Source organism: Notechis scutatus, chromosome 1 (assembly GCF_049901735.1).
Source record: "Notechis scutatus isolate UNSWTSFEM ecotype Mainland chromosome 1, rNotScu1.2, whole genome shotgun sequence".
NCBI lineage: Eukaryota > Metazoa > Chordata > Lepidosauria > Squamata > Elapidae > Notechis > Notechis scutatus.
Genome location: NC_142009.1, coordinates 70,023,116 through 70,047,486, shown reverse-complemented (window position 1 = coordinate 70,047,486; position 24,371 = coordinate 70,023,116). Strand labels below are relative to the sequence as shown.

The following is a 24,371-nucleotide window of genomic DNA, read 5'->3' as shown; positions in this document are numbered from 1 at the left end:
ATTCATCCTAGAGTTCTGAGAGAACTTCTAGGTATGCTCACTGCACCATTAAGTATTCTGTTTAACCAGTTTTTTCTAACAAGTTAAGTTCCTCAGGAAAGGCAAACAGCTAATATTGTACCCATCCACAAGAAGGAAGAAGATGGAAACTATCAGGCAGAGAGCTTAACATCTATAGTAATGAAGTTAATGGAATCACTCCTGGAAAAAAAAAAGGATTATGAACATTTAAAAGAACACAACTTGATGGACCCAAAGCACCATGGTTTTAATGAGGGCAGGTCATGTCAAACTAATTGACTTTTTAAACTATGTCACAAATGTTTTGGCACAGGTGGTGCTGTATACATAACCTATCTGGATTTTAGCAAAGCATTTGATACACATCACATAATGAGCTCATAAAAATGTTGTGCAGGCTAGGGCTTAACCACTGGGTGGTTAAGTGGATAGGAAGTTGGCTCAGGGATAGGGTGATTGTGTGATTGTTAACGGGGCACTGTCTGTCACAAAGGGTGTATGACAAGGCTCAGGTCCTGTTCTGTTCAATATACTTGTAAGTGACACAACACAAGGATTTCTACAGAAGTGTTATCTTTTTGCTGATGACACAAAGGTATGAAATAGAGTTGATAGTCCTGGGGGTATTCCTTACATGGAAAATGATTTGGCATTGCTGGAGAATTGGTCAAAATGTGGAGATTACAGTTCATTGTTTCTAAATCTAAGATCATGCACTTGGGGAAAAAGAATCCTCTGGCAGGATTGGGGGTACAGTGTCAGACAGAGCAACAGAAGATAAAGCTTTAGGGGTGCTCATAGCAGATGACTGCAAAATGAGTAAACAATATGGCTAGAGGAAGGGTGTCAAACTCGCATCATGAAGGCATCGTCACATGACATATCGCAACTTTTTCCCCCTTTCCTAACTGGGTATGGGCGTGGCCAGTGCATGACGCATCCGGCCCGCAGGGCACAAGTTTGACAGCCCTGGGCTAGACAACATAATTCTGGGATGCATCACCAGAGAGATCACCAGCAGGAAAAAGGAGGTTCTAATCCTGCTTTATAGGGCTTTAGTGATATTGGAATATTGTGTCTAGTTCTGAAGACATCACTTAAAAAAAGATATTGATAAGACTGAGTGAGATGGACAACAAAAATGATACAATGTCTAAGGGACAGAAAATATCAGAAGAGACAGGAGGAACGGAATATGTACAACCTGGAAGACAGAAGGAAAAAGCCAGACACGATTGAAACCTTTAAATATATTAAGGGTATGAATAAGGTACTTAACGTCAGTATTTTCAATATTAAGCAAAAATCAAGAACACAGTAGCATAATCTCAAACTGACAGGAAGTTTAAAAGTAATGTTAGAAACTATTACTTTGCAGAAAAATAGTAGAAGCTTGGAACCAACTTCCAGTAGCAGTAGTGAGTCAATCATCAGTAACTGAGTTTATGCTTGGGATAAATACATGTCCATCATCCAACAAAAAATAAAAAAATGAAATAAAAATAATTAAAAAGTAAAAAACAACAATCAAAAATAAATTGTTTTTTTTATTTTTTAAATTTTTATTCTTTAAAAACAAAAAATACAAAAATCTCATTTCCATTAACAGTTATTGTTAAGGGGCAGACTTGATGGATCATTAGGTCTTCTTCTGCCATAAGTTTTCTGTTTCTATGTTTCTATTTTGCTCATTGTACTCAGTTAAAAATGTTTCATTCTGGGGCAAAATGCTTGAATAAGATAGTGGTCGTGTAGCTTCAGATGTTGGAGAACACTAATGATGTGGACTCCTTGAACCTAACCAAACCTTATAGTTTTTTCATTTCAGTTAATGGATGCCCACAAAGGTATTCCTCAATTTTGAGAATAGGTGGAAGTTGTATGTCACCAAGTCTGGACTGTAAGAAGATGGAAGATGACAGATCTAACTTCTCAAATACCTCTTCAATGGTTTGTGGAGTGTGAGGCCTATCACCATGTCACAGAAAAACTTCCTTTTATGCTTCTGAACTCTGCTTAATCATTGTTTTAAGTTTTGGGTATGGCAGTTCTGTTGAGTATTGCAGTTGAATATAACACTCTGAGCTGATACTGGTGCCAGGTTCAAGAAAATCCATGTGAATAATACCATCTGTGTCTCAAAATAACTGTACATCATAAATTTTCCTGTCAAACCCTGGGTTTTTAATTTTTATTTTTCTTTCTTTTTTTTCCTATGTAAAACATTGTGATGATATTCCATGGACTGACACTTCAATTCTGGGTCATAATGATAAGCCCATATTTTGTTGGCTGCCACAATGCTATAAAAAATTTCCTCGCTTTCTTTGTCAAGTGTGACAATTACTGGCAAGTATCAACTCTTGAAACTCTCAGCATGTGAGGAATCTATCTTCCATAAATCTTATAATATTGAAGAACATCAATAATATGACCCATACATTCCTGTGAAATGCCAAGCTTGACAACAATTTCTCTTTGAGTGATCCATTGACTCTTCTTAATTCAGTTCATCAAAGTTTCTCACGTGAAACTTATTGTGATAGCTCTCCATTTCATTCTTTTTCTTTCTATAATTTGCTGTAATTATTTTGAATTATATCTTTATTACTTCCTGTCAAGTGGAGTCTTAGATATTTCACTGAATCCTTTGCTATCTTACAGACAGTGGGTCTTTTATAAAGTCTTCTTCAGAGGTTAAATGCCTTGTTATTATCTTAGCTTTCTTTTCATTAATTTTCTTTCTGAAAAGGCAGCCAAAGTCTTTATTTATATCAACAGTCATATGGAGCTTTGGTTGCATAATTAATATATTAATATTATATTGTCTGCATAGTATTTCATTTTGTATCCCTCTCCTTAATAATTATTCCAGTTATTGTTTATCTTTTAGGATCTTGCTTGTTGTGACTTCCAAAGAGATTACAAATAGTAAAGAGGCTTGTGTCTTTCATACTGAGAAGTTTGCAGAGTGTATTCCATTCACTGTACTATTTGCTATTGTTGTTGATATATGCTGTCTGGGATCCTTCTCCATGATTCATTTTGCCTAAACCTGTGATGGCGAACCTATGGCCATTTGTACGGACACAGGAGGCCCAGGCAAATTTACCTCACTGCGCATGCAGGCATCTCCCAGCTGATTTTCAGACCTTTTTTGGCCTCCCAGAGGCTTGAGGGAAGTCTCTAAAGCCTTTGGAGGCTGAAAAACAGGCCCGTTTCATCACTTCCAGTATTTCCGGAAATACAGGAAGTGATAAAACGGGCCTGTTTTTCTGCCTCCATAAACTGCAGAGGCTTCCCTCGAGCCTCTGGGAGGCCGAAAAAGGCATGAAAAATCAGCTGGGAGGTGCGCGCATGAGCAGGGGCACATTGCCTTCTGGGTGCAGGCACGTGAGCACGAGCACAATTTTCGGCACAGGAGCCCAAAAAGGTTAGCCACCATTGGCCTAGACCCTCCAGCAGAAATATACTGTACATTCAAAGATGTCTAAGCTTTTTCCTCAGCTAAAATATTACAGCTCCCTTATTCATAATATTGATATACTTAGTGCATTTGTAAGTACAGTAATTAATTCCACTGTTCTCCATTAATGTCATCTTTGGAATATAATGTTTCTGGTAGGTGCTTATTATTTGGGAATGAACTTCCTTTTACATTAGCTGATATATTTACAAACAACATTCTATAATGAAATTGGTCTACATGATTGAGATTTCTTTGTGTTCTTGTTTATGGCTTTTCTCTTTTTTTGTGTTATGAATGCTTATTTCAGTTTTTGACATTGTTTTTATCTTCTTGATTTCATTCATCATTTTTAATAGTGATTTCACTAATTCCTCTTCCACCTTCTGGTAATTCTGGGCTATCGGTCTATCTGGGTCTGACATGTATTCAATTTTAATTGTTTTATCTCTCTTATTCTTTGATATCTTGAATGGTTATAGATTTCCTTCACAAATGTCTATGTTTTTTACTGAATTCTTTAAGACCTGTGTTTTTGTATGTTTTCAGACATTCCCTGTCAATTTTAAGTTTGGAATATAGTTCCTCCAAAAAGTCCAATTTTTTGAGGTGAGGATTTATTGCTAAGGCAGAATTGATTGTGCTTGGCATGACTGGAATCTTGACAGAGCCAAACAGGATCAGAATGAAGGTCGTGCATCCATCCTGGTGCTACTTGATCTCTCAGTGGCTTTCAATACCATCAATCTTAGTATCTGAGCATCGGTGTTGAGAATGGAAAGCATAGTGCTAATTTTCTAAAATTGCAATGACTATTTTGATCCTTCTAATACTTTTTGAGTATTTTTGTATGACTACCATATGTGATAGAACGTTTCTTCTTTAATCTTGTTTTGAAGCACTGTTGGAAAACTTGATCCCCTGCGTTTTTTAGCCTTACAAAATCTTATTCTTGAAAAATGTGAGTTGATTAGGTATATGGCACCTTATGAATTTCTTTTGCTTTAGTATCCTCATCTTTCCAGTCCAAAAATACTGGCCAATGCTGGTATAATTTTTCTTCTCTATTTGCATCTGAACTCTGTGGGATAGCTTTAAATCTCAAACTGAATTCCTTCTGAGTTCCCAGCCACACTATTTTTCTCTCCAATTTCCCATTTACTTTTTTAAATCTCCATATTATCATTAGCTTATTTTATATCTCCATTTGATAGAATTTTCCATCTTTTCATCTTATCAAGCCTTCAATCTATGTTTTTTTGTCAAAGACTGAATAGTAAGGTGACCAACTTTTTTACAATGAAGAGGACACAAATAAATTGAAGAAGAAAAACAAAGCCACTTGCACGCATCGCACTCTTGCACAGCGCACTCTCTCAAAACAATTCTCCTGTGTGGAGCACATGCGTCTCATAATCGCGTCTCACCACACTGTACTGAGCCTTGACAAATCCTCATGTCAAATACAAATACATCACATCACTCACAACGGATCGGATTGGCATAGATCAAATATGGAGATTTACAGATTAGTCTTCAAATATCAAAAAGGAGGATATGTAGGAGGACACTTTTCGAGAGAGGACAGAACTTACAAAAGGAGGACTATCCTCCGTAAAGGAGGATGGTTGGTCACCTTATGAATAGCGTTTCAAGTGACTGAGTCAATTTAGATTCCAATTCATCAAACACTGTGTGTAGAAACTTAAAGAAATTGCTTTATTTTATTTTCCTTCTCTAACAATTGTTCTAAGGAACCTCTTCTATCCTCTATTCCTCCTGCCTTATACATCATTATTTGAAACCAAACTGTTAAACAGAAGATAAGATAAACACAAACTTTCTCTAGTTTTTAAAACTGTAATTGTAGGCATGCACCACATCTGTGTTTCCATGGTTTCAACCAAATATTCAATCTACTCAGGTTACTTTTATTTTTTATTTTGTGAATCAAATCAATTACCAACAATGTTTAATATATAGCAAATGCATTCCCATGGAAAGTTTGAGTGTTAATTCAGTTAGGATTTTGAAAATGTAGTTTCATAAAAAAATTAATCTTTTTATAAAATAAACTTCCCCTTCAACAGTTTTTAACTTTCTTGTCATTCCTTATTGAACTTTTTACCAACTATTCCACATATTTAAAACTTTAATTCAGCTTTTAAATTATTATCCCACCCAAAAAAGGAAAACCACCAAGAGAAATATTTATCTAATGTAAAACAAGTCTCTCTCATGCTAAAAATAATTATATCCAAATGTGGTTAAGAATTGAGCATTAATTGGTTCTTTTCTCCACATTGGCTGCACCACAGCAGTGAACCTAGATAGACTCCCAACTCCTTCCAACCACTCAACTAGCAAGTAAACTGCAAAAGCTTCCATCTTTACTGTTAACTCATGGGAAACCGCCATCTGGAGATCAGAGGGGTTGATTTCATGCTTCCTCCTTTATCTGGAGAAAATTCAGCATCCACACTGGCTACTGGGCATGGATCTTAGCTGTGACACTGTGTCCAGTTTTCCCCAAAACAAACTAAATGGCCATTAATCATCAGTTATTTTGTATTTTCATCATGAGAATGAGAATATCTATACCTTCTTTTGGAGCTCTTCTATTTCCACTAATTGTTGTTTTATTCTGTTTCGTTCTCTCAATACCTGTTTAGATTAGTTTTGTGAAATTTTCTAATTTTATTTTTCCCTCCTTCCAATCGTGATTTTCATCTACTACATTGATGCAAACATTATAAGAATTTCTCTCGTATCAGTTTTACATATCTCCAATATTGTTGCCTCTGATATTCCTGATGATGTATTTATGTTGAAGGAACATTTTGGTTTTTTATATTTCTGAAATATGCCTTCTTTACAGACAGTTATTCTATTTGAAAAGCATTTTTTCTTCTCAAAATTGGATTTGGTCCATACATATCATTGAGAGAATTTCTAGTTCCTTAATAAATGATGTGAGAGCCTTAGAAACCCAGCAGGTATCAATTATTGAAAATCCACAATGTCTTACAGAAAAGAACATATAGCCCCTTCCTTCAGATTTTGTAGTCTTCAAGCATTCATCAAAGCAAGTGTGCCCATGTATTGAAAACTCCTTTTGGGAGTTTTCCTCCATTTTTCTCTTTGAGAAGTAAATTTATCTAAATTCAGATCTAGCATTTCATTCATGTATCCCCCAGCTGCATTTTTTATTACAATTTTTCATAGAATCTTTTCATTAGTCTTATTTGGGGCATAGATGGATTCCAGATTTAAACTTTTACTTTATTTTCTTAATATCAAAATTAAAATTCATCCTTTTTTATCTTTTAATTTCTCTAATGTCTTCTAAGAGGGCGATTTAAGATAAATTTGAATCTGGAAATTTTCCATGTATTTTTATATAGTCTTACCTAATTATAATATATAGCTAGAGTATAATTATAATATTTGATTTTGTCACTATTATTAAAATCATTTTTAAAAATAGACAAAAAGCATCATTGGTTAACTTTATAAAAAATCGATTAATAGGAATTAGTATCTTGTTCTAATATAACTTCATATTATTTTGATATTATCAAGATACATGAATTATATAACAAACATTAATCCTAAATATTATATACCACTCTAGCCTATAATTTACTTTTTGAAGTCAAATGCCTAGCTGGGATCCACATTAATTGATAGTAGACAATATATTATTTACCGTATTTGCCGGCGTATAAGACGACTTTTTTGCCCGAAAAACATGCCTCCAAGTGGGGGGTCGCTTATACGCCGTATATCCACTGCCGGCTGGATGCTTGTTGGACGCAGCGAAGGCGCCTCTGGCTTCCCGGATCCCCTGCGTCGCTTCCGCTTCATCCCGCCGCCTCGCTCCGCCCGAGGCTGCAGCCTTCCTGCTCTTCCCACGGCCCCTGGCACTCCGCCCTGCCGCTGCAGCCCCGGGATTTCTGGAGGGCGTTTCTGGTGGTGGTGGGGAGTCGCTTATACGCCGGTCGCCTTATACGCCAGCAATACGGTAATCTTTTACAATATTATAATAAAATGTGTATTATGGATTCTTCTACATTCTCTCTAAATATTTTCTCCTATATTCTAATTTGTTTAAAATTTGAAATTCCTGGTTCATAATTTCTTATACCAGCAGCAGAATACACATTAATGGGCAAAAGACTTGTCAAAAATAATGAATCTAAATAGTCAGTTATAGACTATTTATATATTAACACATAGCAAGTTATAACAGTAAAGAACCTAAGGTATAATATATAACATACTACCCCGTAAGTAGTGAGAATATATACTCAATTATGTGAATAATTGCTATCTAAATGTTTTCTATGACATATATTTCAATTAATACTTACCTCTTTTCTGAACCCAGCCTTCTTTCACAATTGTAACATCGCTCATGATGGCTCTACTGAGCCTTCAGATTAAAGAATATTTTGCAGTATTACTTTTAGAGTTCCTTTATTCTTCTGACTTTCCAATATTTTAAAGCAGCCTGAAAGTGTAAATAAACAAAAATTAACTCTTCTGATGTCCCAGTGCTTAATACTCAACCTATTTATCACTCTTATATAGCTGCCCATTTCACTAAAAATGATTCTGGACAACATACACCAATCAAATAAAACCACTGATACATAAAGCAATCATAAAAATATTTTTTAAAAATATTTGAAAAGAAAATATTATAAAAACTTTAAATTATGCAAACTACACTGAATGAACGAAGTATCAAACATGGTGAAGTTGTCTCAAAAAGTTTTCAGCTTGCTGAGAGCCAAGCTTGATTATATAACAAAGTCAAGAAACCTCCAAAATAGCAGAGATGGGAATTAACATGACTTCAGGGGGTTGAGAAGAATGTTCCTTAAGGCAAATGTCATACAAAGAAGGCCAACCTCCTGGTACCCATCAAATGTAAGACCCTAGAAGATAGTATTGGTAATATGCCTTCTCTGTCAGATCAAATGGGATGGGCTGATGTAATCACCTAAAGCAGGGGTCCCCAACCCCCAGGCCTGTGCAGAACCTGACCATGCAAGTAATGGCTGCTTGCATTCGAAGCTCCCCTCACATAAGCAGTGGCCACTTGCACTTGCATGCAAAGCTCCCTTTCCTGCTATCTGCACAAATGGAGTTGTGCATACTCACACCCGCTTGCCTGCCACTCACAGGAACTATCCTCTCCCACACCGGGCTATCAACCCAGAAATGTTGGGTACCGCTGACCTAAAAAGGCAGTTCCTCAGATAACGGGTCCTATTTCATGAAGGACTTTAAAGGTTAAAACCAGCATCTTGAATTGGACCCAAAAGCAGATCAGCAGTCAAAACAGCTTGCGGAGCGGAAGTATAATATCTTTCTAGGCACACACATAAGCTGCCTGTGCCACTGCATTCTGCAACAGTTGAAGCTTCCAGAAATTCTTCAAGGGCACCCCCATGTACAGCACATTACAGTAGTCCAATTTGGAGCTAACTAAGCCAGGGCATAGATGACTGTGAGCAGAGGCCCCTGATCCAGGAAAGGAGGCAATTGGTGCACAACTCAAAGATGTGCAAGGGCCCTCCCAGAGTAGCAATTTCCCCCCAAAAAATAATACATAGAATAATTTATTTAAAAATGTGAAATGATGTAGAAGAGCAAGCAGAGCTGCAGGGCAGGATTAATTATATGATCATCTTAGTCATTATGTTGCCACAAATGGTCCAAGCCCAATCCCTCTTGATTCCATTGATCCTTATTTAGCACAAATGTAGTACTGAACTTTAGTCAATTAGATTCTGGAATATAATTTTGAGCAATAAATCTTTTTAATTGTAGCTTACAGTATCCTGATCCTTTGATCCTAGTAAATACATAGATACCACATAGCAATAAACATCAATAATAACAAAAAAAATGTATCTAGCATCAGGATAGCATAGTATGAATAAAATTAGCCTGGTCAAAATAAAAATCATTAGTTTTGTCATCCATTTCATCAATAAACTATGGTTCCTAATACATACACATTTAACTTTTAACAAGTTGCCTCTATCAATATTTCAACACTGCTGTGATTGATATTGGTGAGCATTTGTTTAGTGACTATTTGACTGAAATTACAATGGTACTGAAAAAAGTGACTCACAACCAGTCCTCGCAAAATAACTATGGTACATGACTATGACCATAGCAGCATCCCACAATCATATGTTCAAAGTTCAGGCACTTGGCAACTGGCATGTATTTATAACGGTTCACAGGATCACACGATCACCATTTGCAATCATCCCAGAGGACTTCTGACAAACAAATTGAATGGGGAAAACCAGATTAACTTGAAACTTCATGATTGCTTAATGGCCAAAGTGATTTGCTTAAACAACAAAGGTCATAAAATTGGAGGCAACTCACTTAATAGCTGAACTGCTTACCGATAGAAGGTGCAGTCCCAATTGTGATTATAAGTCAAAGACTATATGTTATTTTTAATTTCCCTTTAAGAAAAAAAAAATCAGCAAGAATGGTTTTAGATATGGGAGAGCCACAAATCTCTCTCATTTCCAGTCTCGAAAATCCTCAACCTCCTGCAAAACTGCCTAAAACCACACCATTGAAATTATCATATTTTTGCACTAAATTTCAATAGGAGAATTTGAACTATTTTTTAAGATCTCAGATGAGAAACAGGGAACAATTTACCTGAGACCAGCCCTCTTCCAGCCAAAAAAAGCACTAAAAAAGCACCAAAGCTTTGCTCTTAGAGTGATCACTTGGTCACTAGAAATCTTGATGGAAACCTCTAGATCTGTGATGGTGAACCTATGGCACACGTGCCGGAAGTGGCACGCAGAGCCATTTCTGCCAGCACGCAAGCACATGCACCCCGCCAGCCAGCTGATTGTTGGGTATCTGCCACACCTGCATGGGGGGAGACACATGTACAGGAGACGCACGTGCATGCACAGGGGGCAGGGCAGGGCACGTGCGAGAGGGGTCATGCACATGTGCAGGTGGGGGGGTCACATGCACATTGCATTATGGGTACAGGCATGCATGTGCACATGCACACACATGCATTTTCAGCATGCGACAATGAAAAGGTTAGCCATCACTGCTCTAGATCAGCGGTCGCCAACGGGTGGTCCGCAGCCCACTGGTGGTCCGCGAGAAAATGTTGGTGGTCTACAGAGAAATGCCATCCCAAAGCACCCCCCAAAGCAATTAATCCAGGCTGCAGGGGAACACAAGGCTGTGCCACCCACACGGCCCAGGAACACAAGGCTTAAGGCCGCTTGCATTAGGAACAACACAAGATAGTGAGGGGAGGGGGAAGGGGGAGGGGGAACTTGCCTCACCACTGGGTTGCTTCTTCAGCTTCTTTCTTCTTCTGCTTTTGGCTACATGCAAGGAAAGCAGCAAAAGTCTTTCTTTCTCTCCCCCAAACTCCGCCAGAAATGAGTCTTAGGGACCCTGCAAGGCCTCCTGCATGACAAGTCTCAGAAAGATTCATTTCTGGCGGAGTTGGGGGGGAGAGAAAGAAAAGCTACTGCTGCTTTCCTTGCATGCAGCCTGAGAACAGAGCTCAAAGCAGGCTAGGAATGGGGCTGCCTTGGAGGGGGTGGGGGTGTGTGAGGGAGAGAGAGAAAAAGAAAGAAAATCACCAGCCCCCAGGTTAGATCGGATCTCTTTTTTTCCTCTCCCTCTGAGAACAGAGCTCAAAGCAGGCTAGGAATGCGGCTGCCTTGGAGTGGGTGGGGGTGGTGAGGTGTGTGTGTGTGAGAGAGAGAGGGGGGGAGAGGGAGGGAGGGAGGGAGAACATCACCAGCCCTCCGAGGTTAGATCAAATCTCTCTCTCTCCTTCTCCCTCCCACCAATGTCAGTCAAAATTCACATTAATGGTCCGCAGGATTTAAAATAATGAGTTTGGTGGTCCCTGAGGTCTAAAAGGTTGGCAACCCCTGCTCTAGATTGTCAAGAAGTTATACTATTGTTTACTTCTTCAAAGCTTACTCATCACTCAGTTAACCGAAGAAATTAAAATCTTCATTCAGAAATGCAAGAAAGTACTTCTTCATCAATCTGACTAATATTAAAGCCTCTTATGATGCCCAATGAGTAGTGCTAAATCATGTTATCTGGATGCTGGTGGGTTTTATTTTGAAGAAATCAGCTGTGAAATGATTCCCCAAAACCTGTATATTATTGATCAGTAAAGACTTTTGGAAACAATTTTTTCTTACTCCCCAAAACAACAAATATGCAATGCTGATCACTTGCTTGATGTCCTCACTTGCATTATAAAATAAGTCAAATAAACACAATACAGCTAGCCCTCAATTTATGACAAGTTGCTTAATGACCATTCAAAGTTACGATGGACTCCCCTGCAAAAGAAATTCATGATTTGGTTTTGAAATTTCTAACTGCACCATCTGTGAACATGTGATCATATTTTGGGTGCTCAGCAACCAGTCTGCATTTACAGCTTTTCACAGCCCCCTGTGATCATGTGACCCCGATTTATAATCATTTTGCCAGAAACCAGCATTTAATTCTACTTTCCAGAAAAACCAGCCCATAGTGAACAATGGGTCACTTAACGGCTGAAACGTTTGCTTGACCACTGCATTCACTTAACTGCCGCAAAAAAAAATATAAAATTGGGGCCTGTCATATGATGACCCATTTTACAACCACCACAATTTATAACCATAATTCTCAGTCTCAATTACAGCCATAAATCGAGGACTACCTGCATTTATATCAAATCACTGAATTATATACTTGGATGAAGCTATACAACCTAGTGAATCCAATTTAATACAAAAATATTACAAGCTTAATACAATAATTTTATTTTAAAAACTTAAATGACAGATCAGCCTTTGTTGACATTTGGTAATAGATACCAAACATCTCATTAGGCATGAGTGTTTACAGGGGAAAGGGGATAGAAAAAATATGAAATAGGTATCAGAACACTACAGTACAAACCATGTCTGATGTACTAGTTTCTGACAATTCAGTGTAGACTCAAAAGGTCAGGGGTCACACTATATTCCATCATTACATTATTGTTTTCTCATCACAGTTTCCTCCATACACTATTACAAAATTCTTTCTGGTGATCAATCAGCAACAGCAATAGCAGTATCACTTAGGCTTATATACTACCCCATTGTGCTTTACAGAACCGTCATTTTCACAGAGAAGGGACAATTCTTAACTCCCACAAAATGATACTGTTTAATAGAAAAGACTAGGAGCATGCCAACTCTATCAGTCTTGGTGAGTTGAAGACAGAAGTTTCTGTAAGTAATCTAGTCCTGTGCCCTGGATTTTATAGATTACTAGTTGATAACCCAGTGTGGCCCAGATATTTATTTATCCCAATCCTATATTAGACAGGAAAATCCTGTAGTCTGGATTCATGCTGTTGTACTGTCTCTCGCACAGTGTTGCAAGTGTTCTATTCCTCTCCTTGGGAGTTTCTTGTCTACGCTGGTGTTTCATTTTTTTTTTATTGCACTTGGCCTGACATTTCCTTGGAGGGCTGAGAGGGCCTTGTGAAGTACTGGAGTACTGTGAAGCCGTTACCATGGCAAGTCCACTGTGCTATAGAGCAGAAGCCATTTTAAGGCACACACACCCCCGAGGGGTGTTAGGGGTGTCTTACCCCCACAGTATTTGTTTCCAGAGGTTAAGCCATCTGTGTACCAAGTTTGATTGAAATTGCTCAAGGCATTTCAGTTATGCTAGAACATATATACACACATAGATAACCAGTTGTGAATTTTTCCTAGAAGCCTACTAGGAGCCTGTGCAATCTGCAAAACAGAGATATTACACCTGCAAATCACAAAACAACCCAAATTGCTGTCACCCCTGTATTGTGGGCCATTGCTATTGCTAAATGCTTTTCAAGGGCAACTCCATGATCTACTTCCTCCAAGGCTCTTTCTCTTTCACAATCCTTGTTATCTCTGACCCTTCTTATCCAGGAAGAATTGGGCCATCTTGACTAGTGTCACTGGCCACCTGTCTGCAGATGCAATAAGAATGGAAAATAAAAATCAAATACAAGGTAAAGATAGCCCAGGTTCAATATTTACCACTCTGACTCACACCCAGAAAGATTGTTTCACCCACCAATAGCCCCCACCAAATATTTCCTAACAAAAAATCCCCAATTCAATACCTTACTGTTATCAAGTATTTGCATGAAAACTCCAGCTAATTATTAAAGCCCAAAGTGGGAGATGAATTTAATAAGGTGGCTACTGCTTCATATGGTCAGTTCAGTGGTAGCTAAAGGATGCAAGCTGCTCCTCTTTCAAGACCACCACCCTTCTGCTATTGTCATCTGATTCCAAATTCAAGTATTAGCAACTATCCAGCACTCCAATGTATACCTTTTCCAGACACCTGCTTTATTGCTTGCAACTTCAAGAGACTATCATCTGAACCAAGAAGAAAAATTTAATATAGGTAGTCCTCAACCTATGACCATAATGGGGCCTGCCCATTTGCAAGTGCAAGTGCACTATTACAAACAAAGGCAATAAGAAAAGACCAAGAGAAGGTTGAAAAAAAAATCATTATTTTAACCGTTATTCATATATTTGTTTTAAACCAAGCAGCAATTTAGAAAGTCTACCATGATGCAGAAAAACAATCATTGGATGGAGAATGAGGTTCCTTCAGAGAATCAGCCTGCCTTCTATTTCTGCCTTCCAGAAAACATTAATCTAAGCAGCAACTTATAAATTCTGCTCTGACACAGAAATTATTGAGATCTTCCATGGAACTGTCAAAAGTGTATTTGATATACTACCTAGTGCCCCCCAGTGAACCTTTTTTCATTGACTATTATCAAATTCAAACATTGATGCTTCTCTCTCGTACAAGCATTTATTACATTTTATTATTCATTTGTATCTCACTTTTATTATTTTTTTCAAATAATTCAAGATGGCAAATATATCCAACACCTTCCTTCTCCTATTGTCTCCACAAAAGAGAGGGGTCCAAAGTCATCCAGACGGCTTTCATGGCTAAGGTGGGACTTGAACTCATGGTATCCCAGTTTCTAGCCTGGTACCTTAAACACTAGACCAATCTGGTTTAATTAAAGAAATAATTCTGGATATTCTTTGATTAACCTGATAATCAAATAATCACAACATGTCAGATTTTCTGTTTTAGAAGAAAACCGCCATAATAATTTCCATAATCCAAAACAATATTCTGTTTTGGTTATTTCCTTTAATTCTAGTTATGTCTAATAAACAAAAGAATTGACACTACAGCAATGAAGAAATATAATGTAATTCTGGATCCCAACTGAGCAAAGATGAAAAATCAAAACAAAATACTAAGCAATCCCCAAAAAATATAAAAAAAGATTCTGAGATCACTAAGCATCTCAGAAATATCTAAGGGAATTACATGTAATCTCTACAATAGGCACTCATCCAATAAAGTGTATTCAAAACATATATAACGATCAAATTCTTCTATTGTCAGACTAAGATTCATATTCATAGGAGAAAGTTTTCTAAATTTTGTTTGCCTTCTCTTTTTCTCTATAGCATTCTGCATCAATTCCTGTGAAAGGAGCAGGAAACTTGCAAATACAGTTTGTAAGCAATATAATTGCAAACAATATGATTTTAAGAAATATATATTAGAAGTAATGGAAATAATACTTCCTACATGAAACAGCAATTGAACATTTACTCAGCATCTCTTTCTACATCAGTAATTATGCCCCAAATTGGTATAATGCGCATCTCTATAACAGTTTATGCTCAAGGCAGAAAACATGCTTTCCATTATAACCATGAGATAAAACCACTTAACCTTCCTCTTTAAAGCCTCCAATTTAAAAATATCAGAAATATGAAATTCAAAATTTAGATAATATAGCTGTAGCTGTTAACTTCAAGATTATATTTTTATATTTATATACTAAAGGCCTGAATCAGTATCTTGAGAAGTCAATGGAAACATACTTATTACTTAAAGTATCTATTTTACTAAAGTATCTATTTCTTTCAGAATCAGGGCACCAAGTAATCCTATACAAATTGCAACACACAATTTATAAGCTGTTTATTCACATTTTTTACTGAGATGTACGTAAACATCAATATCAAAACCAAGTGACACCTTATATGTGATCTGCTTTAGTTGGAAAACTTTCTTAAATCTGTCAGGCAAATTTCTAAGAAACACAATTTTATTGAAACATTGCACAACAAAAATTAGGATGCTATTGATACTTTTTATCACAATCCAACTCATAAACAAACAAGCTATGTTCAAACATATTGGTAAGAGGTTTTTATAAGCATGTAACTGATTTTCATGTACATGGTCTTCATAAGCACAGAAAAGATTTCTTCACAATTTCTTAAATTAATGAAGTCAGCCCAAGCAAATAACATGTACTGTTTTCTGTACTGGTTTAGTACTGTTTTGAAGAAGCATGTAATAGAGAGAAAAAAGCAATTCTGAAATCCTGTTTTAAAATGCTTAGTGGAAAATTTACTTTTAAAAATAATAGTTCATTCTTATTCAAAATAGAAATTAAACCATTTAAGATTTTCACTATCACACTGTGGCAATGGACAAAATGTACACTATATTCAATATTTTGTAATAAGAAGGGTGATTTAGAGCGATTCTCAGCTTTCAAACACATTAATATAGTTTTCTCATCGTACACATGTTGTACTCTGACAATAAAGGTAATTAATTCTGATCTGTTAACTATAGATTGTAACAACACCTAGTAGTAAGCCTTTAACAAATTCTACAGAAGTAACTTCCAGCATAACATTTGATAAAATACCTTTATTTTCATGAGTTATAAAGATGATTTTAGGGACAAATTTAATCTGACTTTGAAAAGTTGAAGTTGGCTCAAGTTGAAGTTAACACTTGATAATTATTTGCATGTGTCAATGTAGTATAGTTGCTTTCTTTTTAAAAAAACAAACTTTATTAATTATAGAACTAAAATATCAAACAAACACATACACAACACACAGAAAAAAAAGAAAAAGGAAAAAAGAAAATGATTAAAAATATCAATTCTACTATCGACAGTCTATGGTTCCTTGTTTATTATCAATATTGGTGATATATTTACAAATACATCTTACTGCGAATATATAATTACTACCTCTTTTACATTTTACGTTGTTTACTAATATATTTTCTATTTTTGTTCTATCCAGTCATACCAGCATTCCCAGCTTCTATAATATTCTGATGTTTCTTTTTCCTTAAGTGCTAACTTATCCATCTCTGCACAGGCTGTTATCTTCTTGTCCCTGCTTTCTTATGAGACTTTTTTCAATATACTAGTCTTTGGTATATCCTGAGATTTTCCAATGGTATTGCATCCTACTACCAACCTAGTTTGACCCTGCTCAGCTTTTCAAGATCAACCAAGAGCTGTTAGGTGCTGCCATCTACTGTAAGCTTAATCAGACTTTTCTGTAGTAAATTCCATTTATTTCACTAGGACATGAATATCTAAGTAAACAAATTTAGACAATAGGCTAAATTGGGAGTGAATTGAGCTGGGAGCAATAGCTACTGTCCCCACTGCCATTATAGATTTAATTTTATATACCCATATCTGTTCATTTTATATTAAACCATTTTATAAAGTTTGTCATATGATCCTATTTTGATCACAATTTATAGTCCATACTGACCTGAATTGTCAAAAACATTTTCAAAAATTTAGACTGTCATTTGCATAATTAGTACTTTCAGGTAGAAAAAGTGAATGAAGCCAAATATGCATATGTAAATATCTATTCATACAATGAGATTTCTCTTTTTCCATGCTTCTCAAAGTTTATTTTTGAGGGTTTCTTCTCAATGTATCATACAGTAGTAGGTTTTGAGAATCTGCAGTGGGCTACAAGGACAAATTGTCTCTCCCCTTTGTATTTATACATCCAGTTCCTCCAGTGGAAACACAATGATTCTATCTAGAATAACATGTTAAGACATTAATCACATGTATTTTTAGATGGAAATAAATCTCTTTGAACTCAGAAGAACTTATCTCCTACTTCCTACTCCCAATGAGCTGTTTATATGAAAAGATAAAACAGTATGTTTAAATGGTAATGTTTAAATTAAAAATAGATAAAACAATATATTATATTCCAATTCAAAGCATGTCTTATTTGTAGGCTCGGAAAATCAGTGATTTTTTTTTTATAAATAAACTTCCATACAGCAATATATGGAAGTTTATTTATAATATAGCAAGACTCTGTTTCACTGTGTATAAAGAATCCATGAAAAATCAAATTTTATTTGAAATGCATGGTAAATACAAGATATAGAAATATAATGAGAATTTCATTTAGGAATTTTAGAGGAAAATTAATTCATCCTAAGGAGAATACACTTTCTACAGGCAAATAAAAGGAGACAAAGACAGAAGAAATGCATCTGGAAAGTATTTACTAAAAATGTACAGTTGAAATTGTAGCTCCTTTTATATAATATAGTACTTTATGTTAAATCCTACTACGGAAGCAAAGAAACTATTCCATAATAAAAGTTCATAATACATTCTGCTTACTTCTAGTAGGAATTTGTAAATTTAATTTAGTCATCAGATTTTGTTATTTTGTTTACTCCTGTGTGTACAAACTTTTGTGAAATATAAAGAATGTTTGCTTACTTTACCTACTTCATAACTTATATAACTTTGTATGATTTAGAATACAGTAGTATTCAACATAAATACATCATTTATGATGGATTAATAATTAAATTTCTGTGAAAGAACCACTAAAATTATTTGAACAGAACGCCATGCTATTTTAACTGAAGTGACTTATTAACTGAAAAGGAAATCCCACGTACAACACTGGAAAAGTCTGCATTGAAATTTTCAGACTGTGTTGAATGTTCTAATTTCTTTGAATCATGGGCTGCCGAAAGAAAGCAGTATCAGACAAGTCACACCGTACACCGATGCCTATACATGCAAAGCAGTAACCATGGGTATCCAGCAGACTTGATGTAAACAAGCAAGCTTTGTTTACTTGCATCAGTGGACTTCTGCAAGAAAGAGCGGGCTATCTTTTTGCTGTCTCTTATTATTAGAACGCGGGTTTGTTTTAACGCCGGGGGTGGGGGGGTGGGAAGGACCCGGAAAGGATCCTTCATTAAGCGCATTTTACATTCATTTACGCCTAAGAACAGAATGTAAGAAGAGATAAGAACATCTAAGGAGGAAGCAGGGCGACCAAAGAGTTTCCTGAGGGAGGGACTGAGGCTGGGCATAGGAGAGAAGCAAAACGTGTAAGTGTAATGCGCCATCCACCTCAAAGGCATTTCAGCAGCATTCCGTACAAATAACGGGGTGGGCTGCGCGCGCCAGGGTTGTTATGATGCGCCTCGTGGCCAAGCGCTCACCTCCTCCCTCCTCCCCTCCCCCACGAGGTATTATTAATGTTACATAACCCCTTCTGCCTCCACAGAAGCCCGGCAGGCCCCGCCAACCGGACACACACCAGAACAGGACTTGTGTTTTAAGCCTCAGCTGGTTCGAAACAGGAGGAGGAGGAGGAGGAGGAAGAGGAGGAGCTGCGAAAACGAGGCAGCCGCCGCCGCCGCCTCCCTCCCTCCCTCCCTCCCTCTTGTCACTAGGCGCGTTTAGGATGGCGGCGGACGAGGGGGAACGCCGCGTTGGGTCACGGGGAACGGGAAGAGGGGGCCGGAGCAGTCGTCTGAGACGCAAGGCTTCCCCACCTGCCTCCCCCCCCCCCACCCACTACCTTGCCTCACGTGCCCCCAGAGCTACCAGCGCCCAGCCAGTCTGCCTGCCTGCCTGCCTCCCCCCACCACCCCGCAGCCGCCTGTCTTCCCAGCGCGCGCTTCCCCCCCTCTGTCAGCACGGTCGCGAGCCTGCCTACCTGCAGCAAAAAGCGAGGGTGGCGGGTGCCGGCCGTTTGGGACGGAAGCGGGTCTCCGGGCAGGGGGGCGCCCACGATCTCTCCTCCCTTGTCCCCCCTGCCGGGGGTGAGTCCTTCACGGCTGCGACGGTCTACCTGGGTTGTGGTTTGCGAAGGTTTTCGACTCCAGGCTAGCGGCGTTCTGAGAGATGCAGGCGGGGCGGCGGCTACATCGATAGTGGCTCTCCCGCTATTTAGGGAGGCGCCCGCCCGGGCAGCTCGGCCGCAGCATCCAGGGAGTTAGGAGCGGCGGCTGCTCTTTCCCGACTGAATTCACCCGGAGTGGCCCGGGGCCCAGCGCTCGGCTCGATTCCTGCCGCCGCCTTCGCCAGGTTCGTTATTGACTTTGAGGAAAACTCCCGACGTCACTGGCTCCCCCCCCTCCCCGCCGCCAGTGTCTCCCCCTCCAAGGCGGCGGCGGCGGCGGCGGCGGCAGCAGCAGCAGTAACGTCGGCATCCCCCAGATCTCGCGAGAAGCACCAGCGTGCGGAATGGAGCGGGGGGGGGGTCTGCCAGACGGCGCGAGCAGGGAGAAGGTGGGGGCTGCCAGACAGAGCGAGAGAGCGGCGGGAAGGACGCGGGGAGGGAATGGGGGCGGAGGTGAAGGCTTGAATGAGAGAGGGAGGCGGCAGGCGGCGGGGCTGCTGACCAACCGACGGATACGTGTACAGCAAGGCAAAGATGAAAGGCAGCCGGGCGGGTGGGAAGAGCACAGTCTGCATAATAAGGGATACCTGTCGAGGGGTGGGGAAACCTGTCATGTTGACGTGCCGCAGTAGGGTTGCTGTTTTGGACGTAGAAAAGTGGCCGAGAGTCTACCAGGCGGTTCGCTTTCCGAAACAGGAGTTAGGAATCTAAGTTTGCCCTGTCTAGTGTCAAATTTAAGAATCCCTTCCCAATCAAGAATGAGAAGTCAGTTGCCGGCCTTCATTAACTTTGCTTCAGCAACCTTTGCAGGACGGCCCGCCAACAGTATTTTTGACTTCAAAAAATCTCTGTAAACCTAAACCCACCTGCCACAAATTTATCTAGGGGTCTCTTGGAAAGGAAGTTATTCATCTGTAGCCAACTTTTTATTTTTATTTTTGGTTGGAGTTCTCTGATAACATATGTTCTTTTTCAGACAGGTGAAACTATGTATGCACACACAAATATTGGAATAGGAATACATAATTTGCTTGTTCCTTGTTGCATTTATTTTAAAACTAATTTCACCCCAGCAAAAAGGATTCTGAAAAATAGATACCATGACAATTCGTATTCATAGAGTATTTTTCAGCATCAATGGATACTTAACAAATATTTAAGGGCTTAGCTGTCTTCTAATCTAAGCAATTTTGTCCTTCTGATCTAAATGGATGATATAATTGATGCTACTTGTAACAGTAGTTCATCAGCCTATCAAATAATTAACTTGCTTGCAGTTTGTGGCCATATGATATTTAGCTTGCTTAATTAAGACACTAGATTAAATAGATACGGTACTTTATTATTGTTGTGATGTATATTAAAAATATTTGTGTTGTATTTGTAATCTTAGTACCATTCTTCTCTATGGTTTATTATTTATTTACACTGACTGTTGATAAAATGAAGCCTTTGTTTCATTAACCCTTTCTTAACTGATATTAGTTGTTTATTATGGAAGTATTGAACAGTGGCATTATTAGATCCCATCTTAGGCACAAAGCCAGCCGAGTCACCTTGGGCCAGTCTAGGAAGGAGGCAACAGCAATTCACTTCTGAAATCATGCCAAGAAAACCATAGGAACTAATCCAAGCAGTCCCCAGGAGTCAACATCAATTCAGAAGCACCAACATCTTCAGGATGCAGTTCTCTATTTCAAGTTCAGATTCTAGCTCAAGTTCCATGTTTATTTTCATAGGAGAAAAGAAAATGCAAAAAGCTTGTAGTATTTTCTTTAACATTGAGATATTGAAATGAAAAAAAAAATCAGCTGTTGGAAGAAATTAAATTCAGAAATTTAACTGTATACTGAACAGTAGAACCAATTATCTAGAGCAGGCTTGCACAACATGCAGCCTGCCAAGTAGCCTTGTATGGCCTGCTAGTATTTTTAAAACTACGGTCACCAAAACCACCATCATATGATTAATTACTGTTTCCTCAGTTTAGGGAGATTTACACGTTATTGCTTTAATCAATTTCAAACTTAAATTTGAAAAATGGAGATTATGTTCTTACTTAATTCTCAACCAGAACCCTCATCCTGACAGGTGTTTACATGTATTTCCTCCTCCTGCTGAATACCCATACATACTAAGTTTTTCTTCACCTGAGAATTTGAAGACTGCATAGCTTGTTTATTTCTCCCCCTATCTTCAAGTTAAAGCGGGTCTGAGGTAAAATTAATCCTAAATAATTCCAGTATCTTATGCAAATTTAAAAATCACTGAACTGATTCCAAAATAGTTACATTTGACCAAAAGAAGAAATGTGAAAGAAGGAAAAGGTAAGAAAATAAATTGGGTAAATTACTTAAAACAAATAAACCATCACACCTAGATATTTTCTATCTTAAAATTGTCAAAGAACCCAACTGCATGGCTGCATTGTTTACTTTCCTCTGTCATGTGATTTAATATTGTATATGCAATTCCTGGGGAATGTCATCCATCAGTTTGAAAGTAAGAATCATTAGTATGGCAACACACCAGATTAAGGTCAGGATACTAACATAGTTCTGACACTCGTGCCCAAGTGGGTGAGTCAGGCATGACTTTGCCTACCTGAATGAGTCAAAATGAAGTCAAATGCCATGAAGAACAACTTGTCATTTGTCTATGATATCAGTCTGATTCTGTCATTGGCTCTGATTAGGTTTTACTGCTCCAAACAGTTGTAGAGCAGCAGCTGGAGGCCATGGCTACAAGGGCTTTTGCTCAGGGCTTTTGGCTGGTACATCAATTGTAAGTTTGGTAGTACTACTGCAAAGCTCTGATTCACATCATAGTCTCTCAGACTATTGCAATGGGCTGCCTTTGAAGATTATTTGGAAACGGGGGATTCTGTAACAGTTGTAAGTGTGAGGACTGGTAAGTCATTTTTGTGCTAGTGTAACTGAACAGTAGCTAAACTAATGGTTGTAAGATGACCTTCTGTACTGTATTTTTCACACCAAAATAACATGCATTTCTGAATTGTTTATGGAGGCAGATGTGGAAAAATCATATTTGCATTCCATCCCAAAGAGCCTGCTTGCCAAGATAAACACAGTTGTAAATCTTTCAAAAAAAACAAACCTAACCACAGTTGGAGTTTCTGGATGAGAAGCTCTCACTATAAGCAGTTCAATTTCCAATTGCTATTCCAATTTCAGTGAAAATATATAATGAATTTCTTCATAAAGTCTGCTAAATACTTATATTGCTGAGCATTCTACAGTAAATAGTGTTCAGAAATCATAAACTATATCTACAAAGCGAAGTCTGTACATGAGTCACGTCATCTTAAACACCTTAATTTATTGTTGACACACTTTTTTGCAGTTCAACTGTAGATTTCTCTGAAATGCTATTCCTTTTCAGACAAAGGAGAGAAAAAGGTGTGGCTATGAAATGTGGGCCCATAATTTATCTCCATAAAACAGCAAGAAAAAAGGCAAAATGAATTTTCTGTTTATCAATTAATCAATAAAACAATGAAAATATGAGAGTAGTCCTGTAAACAGCTAGAGTACTGAGACTGTGAGTTAGAATGTTGCCATACCAAATCAGAAGTCCAAACCTATGTTTTGGAGATAGACTGACAGACAGATGGACAGATAGCTAGTTTTCATAATGCTTCCTGAGAAATCAATTAGTTTTTGCAAATATCTATTTTAATTATTTTATTTTTTGCTTTGAAAGCTAACATATACTGTAGTCCTTTATTTCTTCCTTTCAAGAAAAGTCTATGTTTATTCTTTTCTATCTATTGAAATTAAGAGATAGTGAAATTAAATTTGGAAACTATGTTTAAGGTTATATGAGAAGTACTCAAGTGAAATACTTTTTCCACCCTGGGATTTCCATCCACATCATATCCCAAAGATCCTCAATTCTTCAGAAAAGATTTTGACAGTACATAGAAAGAAGGAAACCATCATTTCCCCTTCTACTGACAAAGCTCTTCCACACATAGTGTTACATAGAAGGCTTAAACCATACTCATATTTCTATGTAATCTGTACTCTCATTTGAGCCCCATTGAGATAACTTTTCTAACTATATTGTTTAATATATAAAAACATTTTCAAGAACTACCTATATCTGGTATTCCATTGCTTCTAAGGTAGATCAAAACCAAGTTGAAAATCTTCTGGAGCTGCCATAGGATCTTTTAAATGAGATATTTTTGTGATTTGTTTTATTTCTGTATCTACCATACATAATATTTGTACTTTAAATGGTTTATAATAGAATCTACCATTTGTACTTATTTTTCAAGCTGAAAAGATGGTCAGTATGTTGATAAAAATTTAGTTTTGTGATAAAATAGTCTGAAAACCACTATGCTACAGGCACAGAGGTGGGGAGGAAATTTCATAAGTGGCATTGCTGGGATGTGAAGGTTCCAGAGAACGTTTAATGTAACATCTTGAAATTTCTGGATAGAGTTCCAAGATTGCCAAGGGAATTTTACTTAAGGATCCTTAGCTGTGTGCCAAGAGCAGAAGTCTACCCAGCAATATAGACTGTATAAAAGCTATGGTTTTGGAAGGGCCAAGTTTCCTTCAATTCTAGCTGGAAAGAAAGCAAATGTCTCTTTATCCATCCATCCTATGTCCAAATGCTTTATTTTGTGTCAAGATTTGATGGTTCTCATTCCCCCTAACCAATGCCTGATCAACCTGATATAGGAAGTTGGTTTGTGTGTA

General features: G+C 37.8%; 1 protein-coding gene and 1 long non-coding RNA gene across 4 annotated transcripts in view; one reads left to right on the top strand and one right to left on the bottom strand.

Moving 5' to 3' along the window:
- Positions 1–19,588, bottom strand: part of AKT3 (AKT serine/threonine kinase 3) — a 156,399-nt gene extending 136,811 nt beyond the window's left edge. For all 3 annotated transcript variants that reach the window (XM_026669404.2, XM_087967234.1, XM_087967238.1), the window contains exons 1-2: positions 19,453–19,588; positions 7,861–8,000 (exon numbers count right to left, since the gene is read on the bottom strand). In XM_026669404.2, coding sequence (XP_026525189.1) covers positions 7,861–7,906 — 46 coding nt within the window. In that variant the 5' untranslated portion in view covers positions 7,907–8,000; positions 19,453–19,588. The remainder of the gene's footprint in view (positions 1–7,860; positions 8,001–19,452) is intronic.
- Positions 19,589–19,690: 102 nt separating this feature from the next.
- The window catches only part of LOC148132845 (uncharacterized), a 48,084-nt gene continuing 43,403 nt past the window's right edge, over positions 19,691–24,371 (top strand). Inside the window, exon 1 of the long non-coding RNA XR_015749890.1 lies at positions 19,691–19,823. This is a non-coding gene — a long non-coding RNA (uncharacterized LOC148132845). The remainder of the gene's footprint in view (positions 19,824–24,371) is intronic.